Below are 17,454 nucleotides of genomic sequence, written 5' to 3' on the forward strand. Positions count from 1 at the left end.
GCCCCCATAGCGTAGTCTGAAGCATCAGTTGTAACGATAAAGGGTTTACTAAAGTCGGGATATTGGAGAATTGGGGATGTTATAATCAAATCCCGTAATTTTAGGAAAGCTTCTTGTTGGGGTTTGTCCCAATGGAACTTGATGCCTAATTTTGTAAGAATGGTCAAAGGCTTAGCTAATTTAGCGAAATCAGGTATAAATCGTCGGTAATACCCGATTAAGCCAAGAAACTGTTTGACATTCTTACGTGTCTTTGGGCGGCGGAATCTTTTGACAGCTTCAATTTTTCGCGGGTCAGGATGAGCTCCTTGCTGTGTAATCACGTGACCTAAGTATGTAATTTCTTTTCGTAAAAAGTGACATTTTTCAGGTTGGAATGTGAGCCCTGCGGTTTGAAGTCTGCCCAAGAGTTTCTTTAGTTTTTCGGAATGCTCTTCGAGTGAGCTTGCATATATGACGGTATCGTCCATATATAAAAAAGCTCTTGACCTTGCAAACCAGACAAGACTTGATCCAAAAGTCTTTGAAATGTGGAAGGAGCAGTTTTTAATCCAAAGGGCATTCTTTTATATTCGTAATGCCCATATGGACTAGAAAAAGCGGTCTTTACCTGAGATTCGGGATCCATTGGAATTTGATGGAATTCAGCAGCTAGATCTAGGGTTGAGAAATACTTGGCGCCGCCTAGTTGGTCCAATATATCGCAGATATTAGGCAACGGGTAGGCATCGCCGATAGTTTTCGAGATTAATGCCCTATAGTCAATAACCATTCTCGTTTTTACTACTCCCTGGGAGTCGGGTTTTTTGGGGACTATTAATAAGGGAGAGTTATAGGGGGAGTTGGAAGGTTTAATTATGTTGTTCTCTAATAACTCCTTCACATGTTTTTGCGCTTCTTCCTTATCGAATTGAGTTTGGCGATACTGTTTAACATTTACAACTTTTTCATCACAAGTATTAATTTTGTGGGTAGTTACATTAGTGCTTTCAAGCATATCTGTTGGCAAATGAAATTGGTATGGAAATTTGTTAATGAGCCCCATCAAACTATTGGTTTCTTCATTATTTAAATTTGTCAAGTCCAAATGTCGAACAATATCGCACATCCTCCGTACATGAGCTACTAGCTTTTCAGAATATGGGTCATTTTTATTTAAACTGGGTTTTTCTAAATTTATGAGATTATATTCTTCCAATTCTAAGGGTGGCAGAGTTATCTCGTTTTCTTCATGAGTGGCATTTATTGCAAAAACCCTTGCAAATCCATTTTCTGAAGTTACTAAGGCCTCTCCCACAAAAATACTGGATCCAGCCCAGATCCTTGGCATATAGCCTGATTTAAAACCTTTTTCTTTTATAGGAATAGTAACCAAAGTTTTGTGTCGAGCTGGTAACCTGATTGTGGTGTGGGTTTCAAAAGGAATGGTTATTCCACCCACAATCATTTCTCCACTTACATTTCTCTTAAATTTCAAGGTAGCTTCCTGAGACTTCAAAAATTCTACTCCTAAGATTCCCTTCTGAACAATTTTAAACTTCTCAGGAACCACCTGGAAATTGAGTAATTTACCTTTTATGGGTACTTTAATTTCTCCTAAAGTTCTTGTTACTCCCTTTCCTATTCCTACAAGATTAAATATTTTATCTTGATCAAGAAATACGTCTTTACTAACTACTTTTTTTATTAGGTTGAGATCGGAACCAGTATCCACAAGAAACTCTGCAGCCTTATCTTGGAAGATGTTTTCATTTATTGTTATTACAGGGTTTTTATCTACTTTTGTGGAGCTGAAGGTGCAAAAGACCCAACATGATTGGACGTTGAAGGGCACGCGTTTTGTGGACATGATACGCTCATTTTTTCCTTCACTCTCTTCTGGGTTCCGTTCCGAAAATTTGTCCCAGCATCAAACCCTCTTTTTGCTAGACAGTTTTCCTCGTAGTGGTTAGGACCTTTACAGAATCCACATTGACCTATGACTTTTGATGCCTGTGTTTGTTGCGAGGATCTGTTTCCCCATTCAGGACAATCTCTTATTAAATGTCCCGATTTCCCACACTTGTAACATTTATATATGTGGTCTGATCGGTCTCGCGAACCTTCAATTTTGTTTATGCGATGATGTTCATTCCTATTGCGAATGTTATCGCGTATGTAAGGGTGGGCTCTAGGGTAGGGCTCAACCTTTTTTATGGGATTTCTTAAGTGTGTTAGACATTCTACCTCGGTTTCTATTGAAACCGCTGAATTTATCGCGGCTTGTAAATTGCTTCCGCGGCGATTTTGCATCCTTGTTTCTATTTTTTCATTCAGACCTCAAATAAAGCATGAAACGGCGTTTTGTGTTACGCCTAATTTCATTCCAGCTTCAGCTTCGTCTGGAAAACCATCATTAATTGTTTCCAGAATACACCTCAGGAATTCACTGACTCGAATTCCGTACTGCAATACAGATTCATTTTCCGATTGTACCACACTTGATATCTGAGCCTGAAGTTGACTCAGATCTCTTTGAGGACTAAGTGCTGTACGAATTGTATCAAGCAGTGAATACAATGAATCTGGCTCAAAGCTATTTTGTAAATAAAGATCGGCATTTCCGACAACTTTATTTCTTATGATGGTTAGAAGAAAAGGTTTATCACCCGGGTGAATGGACTTTTCGGCCGACTTACAGGCACGAATAAATGATACAACAGGTGGTACATTACCATCGAAGGAATAAGGTACAAAGTCTCCATTTTCGCACAAAGCGTACAGGATTAATGTTCCTGTCGAGGTGTGTTGGGGTGTACCATCTCTTTCACTTTTTTGGGAATGTGATGAGAGAATTTCACCTTGGGAGTTAAGATTGGCATAACTGTGATCTTCAGACAGATCGACGGAACTAATTGTATGATTATGATCCCCTTCCATTTTTATTTTATTTTATTTTTTTATTTTTTAAATAAATGTAAATTATGGCAAAAAGGAGCGACAAATCAAGCAAGATAACGAGGAAATTTTAAGGTTATTTCCCATAAATTTTCAAATGCTTTTATCCTTCCTTTATAATACTTAGTTGAAACGTATAACAGATCGTCAGTGTATGATTCAAAATCTTCGTCTAGTTCAAGAATAGGGTCTTGAGGACCAAAAGGTACTATGAATTTATATACGCTATTTTTAGTGACGAAAATTATCAACCAATGATCAGGAAAGGTAAACTTTTGACAATCATATGTGACGTCGTCAAGTAACATTATGATGAAAATTCGAGAAAGGGGGTAATTATAAGGGGGAGAAAAATAGGGCAACTCCGTGTCCATTGAAAGTGCAAATTTTCAAATATCCTTCGCATTCTGATAGTGTATAGACTTTTATATTGTTGTTGTTGTAATATTGCTCGAAGTTCAAGCAAGGTGTGGGGAAGTTTGTAGTAACGGTTTCACAAGGTGCATAGAAATAAAAGGTCCATGGCCCATTAAAAATTCGAATTTCCCATTCTGAATCATTAATGAGTCGGGTAGTGCACAAAAATGTATCTTCTATGTGAGGCATGATTTATTATATCTACTTATTATAACCAAACTTGGCTGTTTTCGAAAAAAAGGAATGACTGCAGTCTTTATTTATGAAATTTTCTTTTCTATTCTTTCATTTACATGGGTGCAAAAAACTAACTGTTCGTACGCCGTCGAAAACAAGAATTTCTAGGTAATTCGCCCAAGACAAAAGGCTACAGATTTTGAAAAGATTGTTATTTAGCGTTTCTTCAATAAATTTTGCTTCATTTGAGGGGTTGGCTACTCTAGGTACAAGAAAATAATGAGTTTGGGTGTTCAAAAAGATTGTTATACGCCAAAAACTAGGTGTTAGTTTCGTAGTACAAGTATAATGCACCGATCCGTTAAACATTTTTTTTTATTATTTGACCTGTCCGGAATTTCCTTGAGGATAAAAGAACGTCATTGCGTAACTCTCATCGAAAGTGCGGATCTCCAAACAATTTTCCCACTCTTTTATTCTGCACAACTTGGTGAAACCGTCAGAATAATTACGTTCAAGTATTATCAACTTGCGTGAATTAGAAATATTTCTGGGCACTAAAAATTTTTCAATTGAATAATTTTCAAGAATCACTCTTATTTCCCAACAATTTTCTCTCGAAATGACAAAACAGAGGTATACTTTGTTAAAGTCAAACATTCTTTTAAACAGGAATTAAGAATTTAAAAATAGATACAACTTTCATAGAAAGGTGCGAAAAAAAAATTAAGTTTCGTGTCCAGTTAGAATCTCCAATTGCCAAATATCCTCATCAACGATAATCTTGCATATGTTATGTGATTCTTCATTTGAATTTTGAGTCAATTTAATTAATTTAACCTCTGTTTGGCACTGAAGGTTACGGGGTACAAAAAATTGAACGGGTCTTTCCTCGTTATCGTAAACTGTAAAGAGGAGATGGCTCTCTAATGGGGTAAAATCGCACACGAGCGGTTCATTAAAGGGCAAAATTTTGAAACCAAATACATTCATGTACACATAATATTTCCCCTGTTATTTATTCTTTCTTTCAGAGACAATTTTATGGAAAAAAGGAGACAAAAGAAAGGTGTGAGACTTACTACTTGCTGATTCATTCCATACGTCACTCAATCACTCAAACACTATTTGCGAAAAAAGGCCATTTCTATCACTCACGCACTAACACTTGAATTTTGTTTTTGTCGGCTTCCTGATGGTTCTTTCGTTCGGTTCTCGATGAGATGTTGTTCTCTGGTCCAGATCCAGCTCGAGTGTCCGTTGCCCTGTGTCCTTAGTCTCGCGATGGATAATACCCCTGTATAATCGTTGGTCCTGGTCCCACGGTGGATTACACTTCACATATAACCGCCCCAAACGTTGGGTTCTTTTATTTATTATAAAAGTAGAACCTTTTACATAACGTGTGCTCCATCGTTCGCACCCCAATTTCGTAAGTTCGTGATGTTCCTGAGGATTCTCTTTTTAATCAATCTGCGTGAAGGATTCCTGTATAATATTACAGTTCTTTGGACGATGTTCCGACGTAATTGGAGATATGCAGGTATTGTTTCAGGAACTTCTCTTCCGATGATCTGATAGAAGTTTTGAGAATCTTCAATCTCAATTTCCGCCATGTGCTATTGTTGTGTATGAATGTCGTTGTTTATTTGAAATCACTAACTTGTCTGACAATTATCGTATCGACAAGTATCGCGTCCTCTATATATGTCGCGATATTACCGGCCGGACTCGAAAGGTAAACGTGGATCCGTTGAAAAAATGTAAGACCTATGAAGATAGGTGAGTAAAAAAAATAACAGGTTTAAACAGAAAAATAATCACAAGCGTCCACTTTTATCATTTATTTAGAGGAAGGTTATTTTATACAATTAATGTAATGAATGTCGAGTTAAAAATATGAAAAGCTACTCGCGGAAGAGAAAAGAGAAAAAACGACTTCTCTAATCAAAAGCTAGTCTAATTCTGCCCTTCATATCAAGAATCGGTCTCCTCTTTTTTGAGCCTCCGAGGTTCCAGAGCAAGGGTTTCTAGTGACGATCATTTTTTAAGCCAATCAAATTTCTGGGTCTTCCTTTTAAGGAGGGTCTCCAATTTTAAGAAAACCAATCAAAATTAGAATGAAAATGAGACCTCCTTCTTAACTTTTCCCATGCATCTCAGAATCCCATTGCTCTTATCTACCCTCGAGTCATGTCTATCCGCACCTACTTGAGATTTTTGAAGCGCCTTGACTCTTGACACTTAGGGTTGCTACAACGATTTAGTTAACCATAACTGTCTGACCAAGGAAAGAAGGGAATGAAAATTGGTTTCTGTTATATATTTTATTAGTTGTTAAATTACCAAGGGCTAGAATGTACTATGAGACTTTATAGTGAAACTATCACGGAACGCACCAGAGATCCGAGAAGTTTCTTATTTTATTAGTGTTCATTTTGAAATACGATGGGAAATGATTTCAGTTTTCGTTGACGGAACCAGTATTGCCAGGTAACACATTGTGTTACATATTGAAAATATGTATTTTAAAATTTAAACTTATTGATTTGTAATCGTTCACTTTTTTTATCTAGAGGCTCAAAATACCCTGGCACTGTTAGTATTACCGTACCTTTTTCGAAAAAGTCATAAAAAGAAGGGTAAGGACGGTAAATTATGGACGCCCGACCAAAAAGAAATCCAAGAAGGATTTATTCATTATATTCAGGTAATATTTTGAAATATACATATATTTATAAATGTTGTAAGTGTATAATGATGTTTTGATATATTTATTGCGGACAGATGCTTCTTTTACTAGTGAATTAGAAAAACTGAAAACAAAAGTAGTTGATCGTGATAAATTTTATAATTTAGAGCCGAGCCCTTATATTGTTATCACCGCGTCATCATTAAGCAATATCCCTTCAGCACATATTATTATTATTAACAATTTTATAACATATCAGGTACCTACAACTTCGCAAGCTCTAAATGTATGTATACAAATGTTTAAAGTTTTTGAGAAACCGTTCCCTAAAATTTGTAATGATGTATGGCATGATGTCGAATATGTTTTGTTTGAATTAAAAAATGAAAGTATGAATGAAGAAATTTCAACTATGATCGACAAATTAAATGCTGCTTGTAAAGTTTGAAACGTGTTGAAACATTTTATTGATTTGTTTTTGTATACGTATACGAGTTACGTATTTTTCAAGATTGAAGTCTGATATTATCGCTGAAAGCGATACTCCATAATCATGGGTGATGTTCCAAATTTACAGTTTGTTAATAAAGTAAGTAGAGGTGAATTGGAAAAGGCAATATTCGAATTTCAATTATCTTTGTATAGTAATTCTCATTTGTCACGAAAAGGTATTGATGAAATCATTTATGGTTTTCACAAGTTCATTTCGCAACGTTACTTACCGTATGTACAAAGCCAAATGGAAGAAGCTGTAAAATCTATTGTAGATATTGACACTTATGGTAAAATTCAATTTGTGCTTGAGAAAAGCAAACGAATTTTCGAACAATTTACAAGTTAAACAAAGCGTTTTGGGAAATATACCGAACAAAGTTTCTAAGAGCCACCCAGAACTTTGTGATAGGCGAGGAAAAGGTAACTGTTAAGTACGATGATGGAACTGAAGAAGAAGTGTACAGAGAATTTTATGGCACATATGTATCTTTACGTAGCTCATTTAAAAATACATTTTCAGCTCGTGGACTATATTGTGAGATGAAAAACTATTATGATTTACTACTCAATGACACCGAACACATCGAAAATATAGTACAAAGTGATTTGTGGAGAAAAATACACGAGCATTCAGATAAAATAGTATTTCCTGTGATATTGTACTTTGATGAATTTGAAACAAGAAATCCTCTAGGGAGACACGCTGATGAAGTGAAATTATGCGTAGTTTATGTATTGTTGCCATGTTTACCACCTCATCTTGTAGAAAAGTTACAAAATATTTTTTTATCCGCAATATTTCATTCGAAAGATTTAAAAAAATTTGCTTTACAAGCTTGCTTTCAACGTACGATTGGTGATTTAAATCAATTAGCAACAGAGGGAGTTTCACTTACAGAAAATGGCAAGGAAATTACTGCATACTTTGAATTTGTAAAAGTGTTAGGGGACATTTTAGGCATGAATATGTGTACTGGTTTTTCAGAGAGCTTTAAAGCTCGGCGTTGGTGTAGGATTTCCTCTGCTACAAATGTGGAATGCGCAAGCCTAACGCACGAACTTGAATCTCTTATCAGAACTCCTAAATTATATGATAGAGTTGTACTGATCAGTTTCTTCGAAGTAACTGGAATTAAGCACAGATGCATCTTAAACGATTTAATAAAGTACCATGTTTCACAGAATCTAACAGTCGATTTTACGCACGATGGACCGAAAGGCATAGCAGCATAGACATTATCAAAACTAATCCAAAAATTAATTGAAATTCATGTTGTAACTCTGAAGCAAATAAATGACAGAATCCTCTCTTTTCCTTGCGGTTCTGTAGAAGAAAAAAAACCTATGCCATTAGACTTTACGTGTGTGTAAAAGGTGAAAAAAGGTGAAAAAAATAAAGATGAAACAATCGGCAACCGAGTTATTATGCCTTACTAGATATCTTTTAGTCATGATTGGAGATTTAGTACCAACTGATAATGAATATTGGAAGCTTTATCTGTATCTACGACAAATTTCTAGTTTGTTGACATCACCAAGCCTTACTAAAGGACAAATGATTTTCGGAGGTGTATTGATTGAAAAGCATAATGCTCTTTATTCTGAATTTTCTGGGAAATTGAAACCCAAATTGCATCTGCTTCTTCATTACCGCAGAGTTATGTTTTTGGACGGTCCTGTGATTCACTACTCTACGATGAAGTTTGAGCGTAAAAATAAAGAAATGGCTACAAGTTCTTTTTCAAATGTGAACTTACCGCTATCAATAGCAATAAAGCATCAATTACTGCAGTGTTATCGGTCTAAATTGCGAAAAAATCCAACAAATGTTTCACTGGGAACTGTAAAGGATGAAGATGCTAGGTTAATGATGTCAAGGTTTTTTCCGCTTCTCGATTCAAAATCATCCGTGCAAACTTTAACTTTTATTCATATTCTTGGGAAAAAATTTGAAAACAATAGTACTTTTGCAATTAAATTTATTGACAAAGGACCTTGTTTTCGTAGAATAAAATATACTTTTTATTAGAAAGAAAATGTTTATTTTCAGTGCGAACAGTTCATACCTGAATATTTTTCGCAGCATTATCACGCGCGTGCAGTGACTTTAGAAAGTCAAAAAGATATATTACTTAATATAGAAACACTTCCAAAATTACCGCCTGCTATATTAATTAATATTGAACAAGTGTACTACATAATTACAAGATTTGACTACTAAATGTATTTACTATTATGTATGCTTGTAAAAAAATTAAAATTAATTACTGCATCTAATTAAAATACCAATATGTTATTTGCAAAAAATAATAATTATCTGTCTTTCTTTATTGAAATCCTTATAAATTAACTGATTTTTTGTTATTATATTTATTATATTGACCAATTTCAAAGTAATAAAATTAAAAATAGTCACAATATTAAAATAATAAAATTGGCACCAATTAATCAAAGATACTTTATTTTAATGAATATGTTACAAATTATTCAAGTTTATTTCATTTCTTTATGTCATTAAATTATCATTATTCTTAATGAAATGATATTATAATTGTTTTAACTTATAATTTAATATATATCGTTATCAGTATGAAAAAAAACACAATTCCAAAACGACTCTCTCGGTTCAAGTTCTGCCTTCCCCCTCTCTCCCAACCCTCCCTTATTAACTGAAGTTTTGGTGGGACTGACATTATAACTACAATCTCCACCATATAACGATTTGCTACTTAACTTTGACATGATTTCGACCCAGAAAATAAACTTATTGCATAAAGGTGATAGTTGGGCATACAATCTAAACAATGAATAATACAAACTATAAAATAGCCCCGGAAAGGACTGGAACTTTAATTGACAGAAGGCATGCACACGGAAAATCTAAAGGTCATGTTTCAGGCAACGAATGGAGACTGCGTGTTTGGAATGCTAGGGGGGTAAATGATCTCAAAGTAAAAGAATTGCGTGAAACTATGCATGTAAGGAAACTAGATATTTTATGTGTGCCTGAAACAAAGAAAAAGGGATGCGAAACTAAAAACATAAAAAACGGCGTGTTGAAAGGCGGATTTGAAATATGGTCAGGAGTAGACAGTGAATCACATGGTAAACAAGGAGTAGGTCTGATTCTGAGTGAAAGAGCAAAGCAGCATCTCGGAGACCATGGTTTCGTATCGCCCAGGCTGCTGTGGGCTAGAATGAAAGTAGGAATCAGTAGACTATTTATCATAGCATGCTACGCGCCAGTTGATAGTGATCCCAGAGAAGTAAAAGACGCAATAAATATTTGCGAATATGGGGAAAGAATAATTCTACTAGGAGACATGAACGGATGGATGGGCATCCAAAAGCAGGATACAGAAAGATTACTAGGTGATTTTGGGGATCCAAAAACAAACTATAACGGAGATAAATTAGTTGGTCTATGCTTAGAAAGGGGTTGGATTATTACAAATACTTGGTTTAGGCATAAATTGATCCACATGTACACCTGGTCTAAAGGAAATTGCCTCAGTATAATTGACTTTGTTGTTGCGGATGAAAGACTAAGAGAGTTAGTCAAAGATGTAAGGGTCATGAGGGAGTGCAATACTGAGTGCAATACTTATAATTACCTTCTGATCTCAAAAATTAGCTTAAGTCGGGAATGGAGAAAAGAGAGAACCCAGAAAATAAAACAAACGCGAATCAAAATTGAGAACCTACTGAAAACGGATGTGCGAATAGATTTTCAAAATAAGATAATCGAAAGCATAGATAGGGCAACATGGAAGGACCGTATAAAAAAATATAGAGGGCGCCTGGACAACGTTACGGAATATCCTTGTTAGATGTACGATCGACGTGTGTGATACCACAGTTGTAGGAAGAATGTCTGGTGATGCATGGTGGAATGATGAAATTCAAGCTGCCCAAAAAGCAAAGAGCGAAGCATACAGGAGAACTTTGAACATCGCCAGTCTTAGCAATGAGGAAAGAAATAGACGTAGAAATGATTATAGACATGAAAACGGGATACTCAACAGATTAGTTAAAGAACTTAAAGATACAATTAAAGCAGAAGAAGAGATAAAAATACAAAACAACTTTGAAGGAAGCAAGAAATTGCTTTATAAAAAAATGAAAGGAAACAAAAGTACAGAATTTGTCAACATGAGAAATAGTAGGGGGAAATGGTATATGATGCAGACGGAATACTAGAGGCTTTCAGAGACTATTTTAGGAGACAATTCGGAGATGAAGCTATAGGACACCACACCTGCGGTCTTGAACACGATGCGATAGAATACTCGATTGAGAAAGTTTGTGTCACTGAGGTAAGGGTTATAATTAAGAACTTGAAAAACGGTAAGGCTGCCGGGGTAGACGGTATTAACGCTAAAATGCTTAAACACGGTGGTGAGTGCATACCACATAGACTGTGCGAATTGATAAATTTATGTTTCGAGATGGGAGGCGTCCCAGAAGATTTGAAAAAAGCGATTATCGTACCAATATACAAAAGAAAAGTAGATAAACGTGACTGCTATAATTATAGAGGGATTAGCTTATTAAGTATTGTACGTAAAATATACTCAAAAATACTTATTCGTAGGGTAATGAAAATAACAGAAGCAAAGATTTGGGAAATCCAAAGTGGGTTTATGCAAGGAAGGTCATGTACGGATCAAATATGTAGCTTAAGGCAAATAACAGAAACAATTAGAAATAATAATAAGAAAGAATAATAATATGAAATAACACAAGTCTACTTGATTGCATTAACGTTTAGCTATCTACGTGCCTTGATTTTGCAACCGTCAGAGAGTGAGGCGAAAACGCACAAAAATCCGTGTTTTACACGACTAATGCCGTGGAATACACGGTTTTAAACCCATGTTTGTTTCACGTCTTAAGATAGGTGACTCGCGTCTGTAGTACGCTGATTCTCCGTTGTGGAGGCCTGCACTAGCGCGCAGTGTAAGAGCGTGGCGCCACTCACGTATCCAACGAGTTTTTTTTCTCTCCGTGTCCAAAACACACGTACGATTGAAGCTATTTGGCGGGGAATCCCAAGTCATGAGCCAGGTACAGTCGGTCAGTTGGTGTGATCGTCGCGTGCTCGGCTATAAACGGAATGGCTCGGAAACCTTGGGCCGTTTTTAGTATAGTCTTTTAGAATTCTTGCAAATCCCGGTTGCAGATATTACTGCGGCTCTCATTTCTATACGCATTCTTATTTGAGAATACTACAATTTCGTAAATTTCTTACATATTATGTTACTTAAAATACTTACTCTTCACGATATTTTTACAAAACTTGTTATTGACCATTATCACTTTTTTACACTCACAATTTTCAAACAGTAAATGAGACTTTTTCTAAGATTGAATACTAATTTTTGCTCTCTCAAGTTCATAATAATGCATAAAGAAATATCATCTCTTATTATAGTAGGACTCATTATAGCAGTGCCCCGATTATCCCTAAATTATTACATTTTATTTTAATTATAAATATAGAATGAACCAAATATTCATGTCAAAAGTTTTTTCCTGCTGTTGTGTAATTTTATGCATTTGCATTTACCGAAGATTAAAATCAGATACTTTTCTATAATTAAAACATAAAAATTTAGGTTGCCTGAAATTCGTTTCATGTATTACTTATTCACATTAATCAAAGACTTTTCATATACGAAAGTATCACCCTTAACACCTGCAATAATTATAGTTTTAGGAAGATTCTTTGAAGAACTTAAAAAGATTATTCGAATACGGGAATTGTGTATACAAAACTACAATAATATTATATTTGATTCTCTTATTATTACATTATTATGACATTTTATTATTTACATTTTCGTTTTTTATAAAAATAACCTTTAATGTTTCTGAAGACACTGATACACTGAGAAACTTTTTACTGGAGAAATTACTAAATTAGATTACAATCGAGGGACCAAGGCGATAATTCGTATATTTTAATACAAGAATCGTAAGCTATGCTATTTCTATATGAAAATTTCCTATTGATAATGCGAAGTCTCAGTATTTTTTATAGTAAAATCCTAGATAGGATAAATTAGTAGAGACATAATTAAATTATATAAAAAGAGTAGAAGTAATAAGTACCTAAAATAACATAAAATACTACATTTGTAAGAGAAATTTCTGTTCTCTGTAGGAATATGAATTATACTATGACACTTTCTATTACATTCTCAACTAAGAAGGTATTAGCTTTGTGTAAAATTTGACCTCCCTCCCACCAGTTTTTGTCAAATGTCCACGTTTTGAGACCCCCTGAATCAAAAAACAGGTTTTTACGAATGTGTCTATCTGTGTGAATGTCTGTATGTCTGGCTGTATGTATGTCTGTCTGTCTGTGAACAAGATAACTTTAAAAAAATCTATTAGATGAAAATTCAAGAAGTGGGCACATTTTTAATATTTTTGAGACCACTTTTTTAAAAATTGAAAAATTCTCTGTACGGTTATTCATAGAATTCAAAAAATTTATCCTAATGACCTTTTTTAAAAAATCAAAAATTATTAAAGTTATAGCATTTTCAAAATCCAGAAAAACAAACTAAAATGAACAATTTAAGCCAAACAACGCATGATACGAAAACAAGTTTGGAGAGAAAAAACGTTGCTTTTTTAAGCCCTACAATATTATGATAACAGCCTTTTCAATTTGGTCAAAAAGTTGAAAATTCAAAATTTGATCATACAAAAAATTTTTGAAACCACATTTTTTCAAGACGTAAAAATTCTATGCGCGGTTTTTCATAGTTCTTGAAAACTTAAACAATTTGTCGTTTTGAATTTTTTTATAAAAAGAAACTTATCAGAGTTAGAGCATTTTCAAAATCCAAAAAAACAAACTAAAATGAACTTTTTCAGCCAAAAAACGCATGATATGAAAAAAGTGGGGAGAAGAAAAACTTTGCTTTTTGAAAGCCCTACAGGACTATTATAAAAACTTTTTTAATTTGGTTAACAAGTTGAAGACTCCAAATTTGATCGTACCAAAAATAATGAAAAAATTCAAAAATTCCATTTTTTGCTAAAACTATGCAAGATACGAAAAAAATGAAAAAGCTCAAATTGCGCGCCCTGGAAAGAACTACAAATAAATAAAATAAAATTCTAAATAATAATATTAAATTTGTTTGAAAAAACGACACAAGGTATGAACAGAAATTACCAGACAAAAAAGTTGTTCGCCTAAAAAGATCTATGAATTTATTATTAATTATTTTTCTATAGGACGAATACATTTTCTTTCAATCGTAAAAGATAAGAATAAGAATTAAAAAATTAACTTTTTGGAAAAAGCACAGAAAGGACGAAAGAGGACATAGGCTCCTATATAGGATCCTATATAGGCTCCTGTATTAGACCATATGCACACGCGCAGTAGTTTTTATTTAATCGTAAAAAACAACATTAAAAATAAAAAAATTATAAAAACAAGGAAATAAGAATTAGTATGATTCAATTTTTATGCATATGATATACATTTATTGAAATGATACATGTTTCAGAGCAGCTTAGAATACAATTTAAAGCAAAATAAGAAACAAATACAAAAATATTCATGATAAATACAATTTGCTTTTTATTTTGCAATTTTTTAATAAGTAATCCCTGCCAGAGTTATATAAAAAATGTATTATAATTGATATAAAAGTGTTCTTTATAATGTAGAAAAGTTGACAGGAAATACAAAGACTAAGCGCGTAGTGCGATTGCCCTCAGTCGCGTGCCGTAAGTGCGCTCAAACTCTCGATCTAAGCTTTTTTAACGAAAGAGAATTCACAATCACAAAATTACAGTGGTGGATGTTTTGTGTCTTAATTTTAAAATGTTTGCTCAAGAATGTGCGAAAATATAAAGACCGAGCGCATAGCGCGAAGTAAATACATAATCGAGCGCTGGATAAATATAACAAGCGTAGCGCGCGACTAGAATGTGCCCGCGTAGCGGCAGATTTTTTTCTTGTATGAAGGAGTAAGACAAATTCCGAAGATCGGTCTCGAATACTAGTAAGTGACTTAGTAAGCGAGCCTAGCGTTGGACCGAATGCACCCGAGCGTAAACGATGTCAGCCGACCAACACTCTGCTGAAATTCCTTAAATTTAGCAATCACTCAATTTAGTTTGATGCAAAGATCCTTATTACAATAAATTAGGATAATTCGATAAGTTACAATTGAAAATCAAATTTTCCACAGAGAGCAAAAAATCATTTTTCAACCTCGATATTAGGATATTTGATTAAATTAGAATTTAGAATTTAAAATTTAGAATTTAAAAAATGCCATGACTGTGTACAATTATAGAATAATTGTATGGAAATGAATTTAAGAGCTTGCATTTACTTCATTAGGGCGATAAATTTCTGGATCACATTATCTAGTTTAGTCGAATGTAGTATCGCCGTGCTGCCGCGTTGGAGACCCGTATTCGATTCCCACCAGGTTTACTCTAATCACATTTTTCTGTATCAACTTGCAATATAATATTCATGCATGTATATAATAATGTATAAACTATACAGTAAGGACGTTTACCATATAGTCATAGAAAATATAATGATATAACCTCTAGCAAACAATGCAACCCGTCTTGCATTTTTGTAATGCAAAAAAGTACTATATAGGCGATTTTAATTCGGTTTCCAAATCTCCCACGCTCGAAATTTTGCGCCGATTGGTCAAAGGTATCGAGACTCACAAGACGTGCGCAAAATATACGTATAACCAAATTCTGAAAAAGGTTATGTTCCCCAGTATTCACCACGCATTTCAAATAAATAATTAGTTACGAATTAAAAAAATGTAACACAACATTAAAATTGTTCCTAAATACATTCGGGACGTCTAGAATAAAAAGGTCTACTAGAATGAGCCAAGGCCATATAACGGAATTTTCTAGAGTTACACCACTCGATTTTTGTGCATACACCATATTACAAAACATCAATAAAGATTTCAAAATGTTTAAAAGATTTAAAAATATTTAAAAGGATTTTAAACATTTTATAAAGGCTATCAAATTTTAAACATTGTATTAAAAAGGTTTCAAAACATTTTAGAAGATTTTCTTTAATAATTATAGATTTCAAACAATTCAATGATTTCAACGAATAAAAAAGAATTCGCAAACAAAGATTTAGGAAAAATTTCCCAAAGAAACCACGTCCCGAGAATTTTTGTGAACGCATTCTAATATTGTATAGATTGTTTTTGATTCGTAACTAATTATTTATTTGAAATGCGCGGTGAATCCTAGGGAACATAACCTTTTTTCAGAATTCGGTTACACGTATATTTTGCGTACGTCTTCTCAGTCTCGAAGCCTTTGACCAATCAGCGCAAGATCTCGAGCGCGGGGGATTTGGAAACCGAATTAAAATCACCTATATAGTACTTTTTTGCATTACACAAATGCAAAACGAGTTGCATTGTATGCTAGAGTTTATATAATTATATTCCCTATGACTACACAGTAAACGTCCTTACTGTATATAATCGTGTGTACTGTACAATTGCAATTTAAAGAAAGATAATAGTGCGAAAGAGTTCAAAATCCCATAATAAGTAAGTCTGCATTTACGCCGTATGCTCGTGTAAACTGATACGTATCGTGACATTCAACGCGACGCGGCACATGTTGGGATTATGTTTTTCGTCTGCTAATCTGACTGTACCAATTTTTACTAAGTCGCTTACTAAATCAGTGCGCCGGTCTCTCTCGATGTTACTATAGTCCTTTGCAAATATTGCAATCTTCAATGCGTTCACCTGTGGCGACCTGTCAAAGGTGCGAATTTTTGGCAGTTACCTTACGTGACTCGGATAAGGTTGAAAATTGGTGTACATGTAGGGGCTGACATTAGAAATAGCACCTGCGCATTGCCAGGCACGTACCTGGATGCAAAAGTGTTGCCAGGCGGCTTCGAAGTCGCCGGAAACTCAGGTGAAAGTTCTTGAAATTTATTTTACAGGAAAAAGTTTGAAACAAAAGTTGGTCCACTCCCGGAGATGCATATTTTCATTGGTATATAATTTTTTGATAAAATTGATACTTTTGGAGAAAACATCGATTAAAGAAAGACCATAACAATAAAAAGCCTTTTTTATTGACAACAAGTGATTTTTTCGAAAATTATTAAGAGACAAAAGGTACTCTATTACAGGTATACTCCAAGATAAATAAGAAGTATTTGTTCAAAATGTTAATATTTTATCAAGTTATTCGCATTTTTCCTTCTTTTTCCCATTTTTTCAATCACCTGCTTTATCTTTAGCAATTTAAAAGAAGGTGTGCTCAAAATTAGTATACGAATAACGTAAGTCTTGTGCAATGAATTGGCGTCAGCCACTTTCAATTATAACAATAACTTATTCTGCTATAAATAATCATAATCAGTGTCACGTTTTCAGCTTCTGATTATCGTAGAAAGTTGTAATAAAGATGAATATGATTATAAAAATTAAACAACAAAATAGCTTTACTTTAAAATGCCCATTATTTATTATTGTTAAAGTTTATGTTTTGTCGTCGAGATACGTTCGATCTCTATTACCGTGACGAATGTCAAGTTTCCCAGACCCATCGTGGGTCATTGGCGTAGGCATTAAAAATTCTTCGTGGTGCATTTTTAATGCAGTTCTATACTCGGAGACACTATTATGCTATTTTAAAATACAAATTGTTGAGCTTCATAACAATCAGAGCAATAA

At 34.1% G+C, this 17,454-nt stretch overlaps 1 protein-coding gene across 3 annotated transcripts in view; it reads left to right on the forward strand.

Moving 5' to 3' along the window:
* The window catches only part of LOC117181863, a 106,962-nt gene that overhangs the window by 77,890 nt on the left and 11,618 nt on the right, over positions 1–17,454 (forward strand). For all 3 annotated transcript variants that reach the window (XM_033374873.1, XM_033374872.1, XM_033374874.1), the window contains exon 2: positions 6,108–6,241. In XM_033374873.1, the coding sequence (XP_033230764.1) occupies positions 6,190–6,241 (52 nt within the window). In that variant the 5' untranslated portion in view covers positions 6,108–6,189. The remainder of the gene's footprint in view (positions 1–6,107; positions 6,242–17,454) is intronic.

Source organism: Belonocnema kinseyi, chromosome 10, assembly GCF_010883055.1.
Source record: "Belonocnema kinseyi isolate 2016_QV_RU_SX_M_011 chromosome 10, B_treatae_v1, whole genome shotgun sequence".
NCBI classification, from domain to species: domain Eukaryota; kingdom Metazoa; phylum Arthropoda; class Insecta; order Hymenoptera; family Cynipidae; genus Belonocnema; species Belonocnema kinseyi.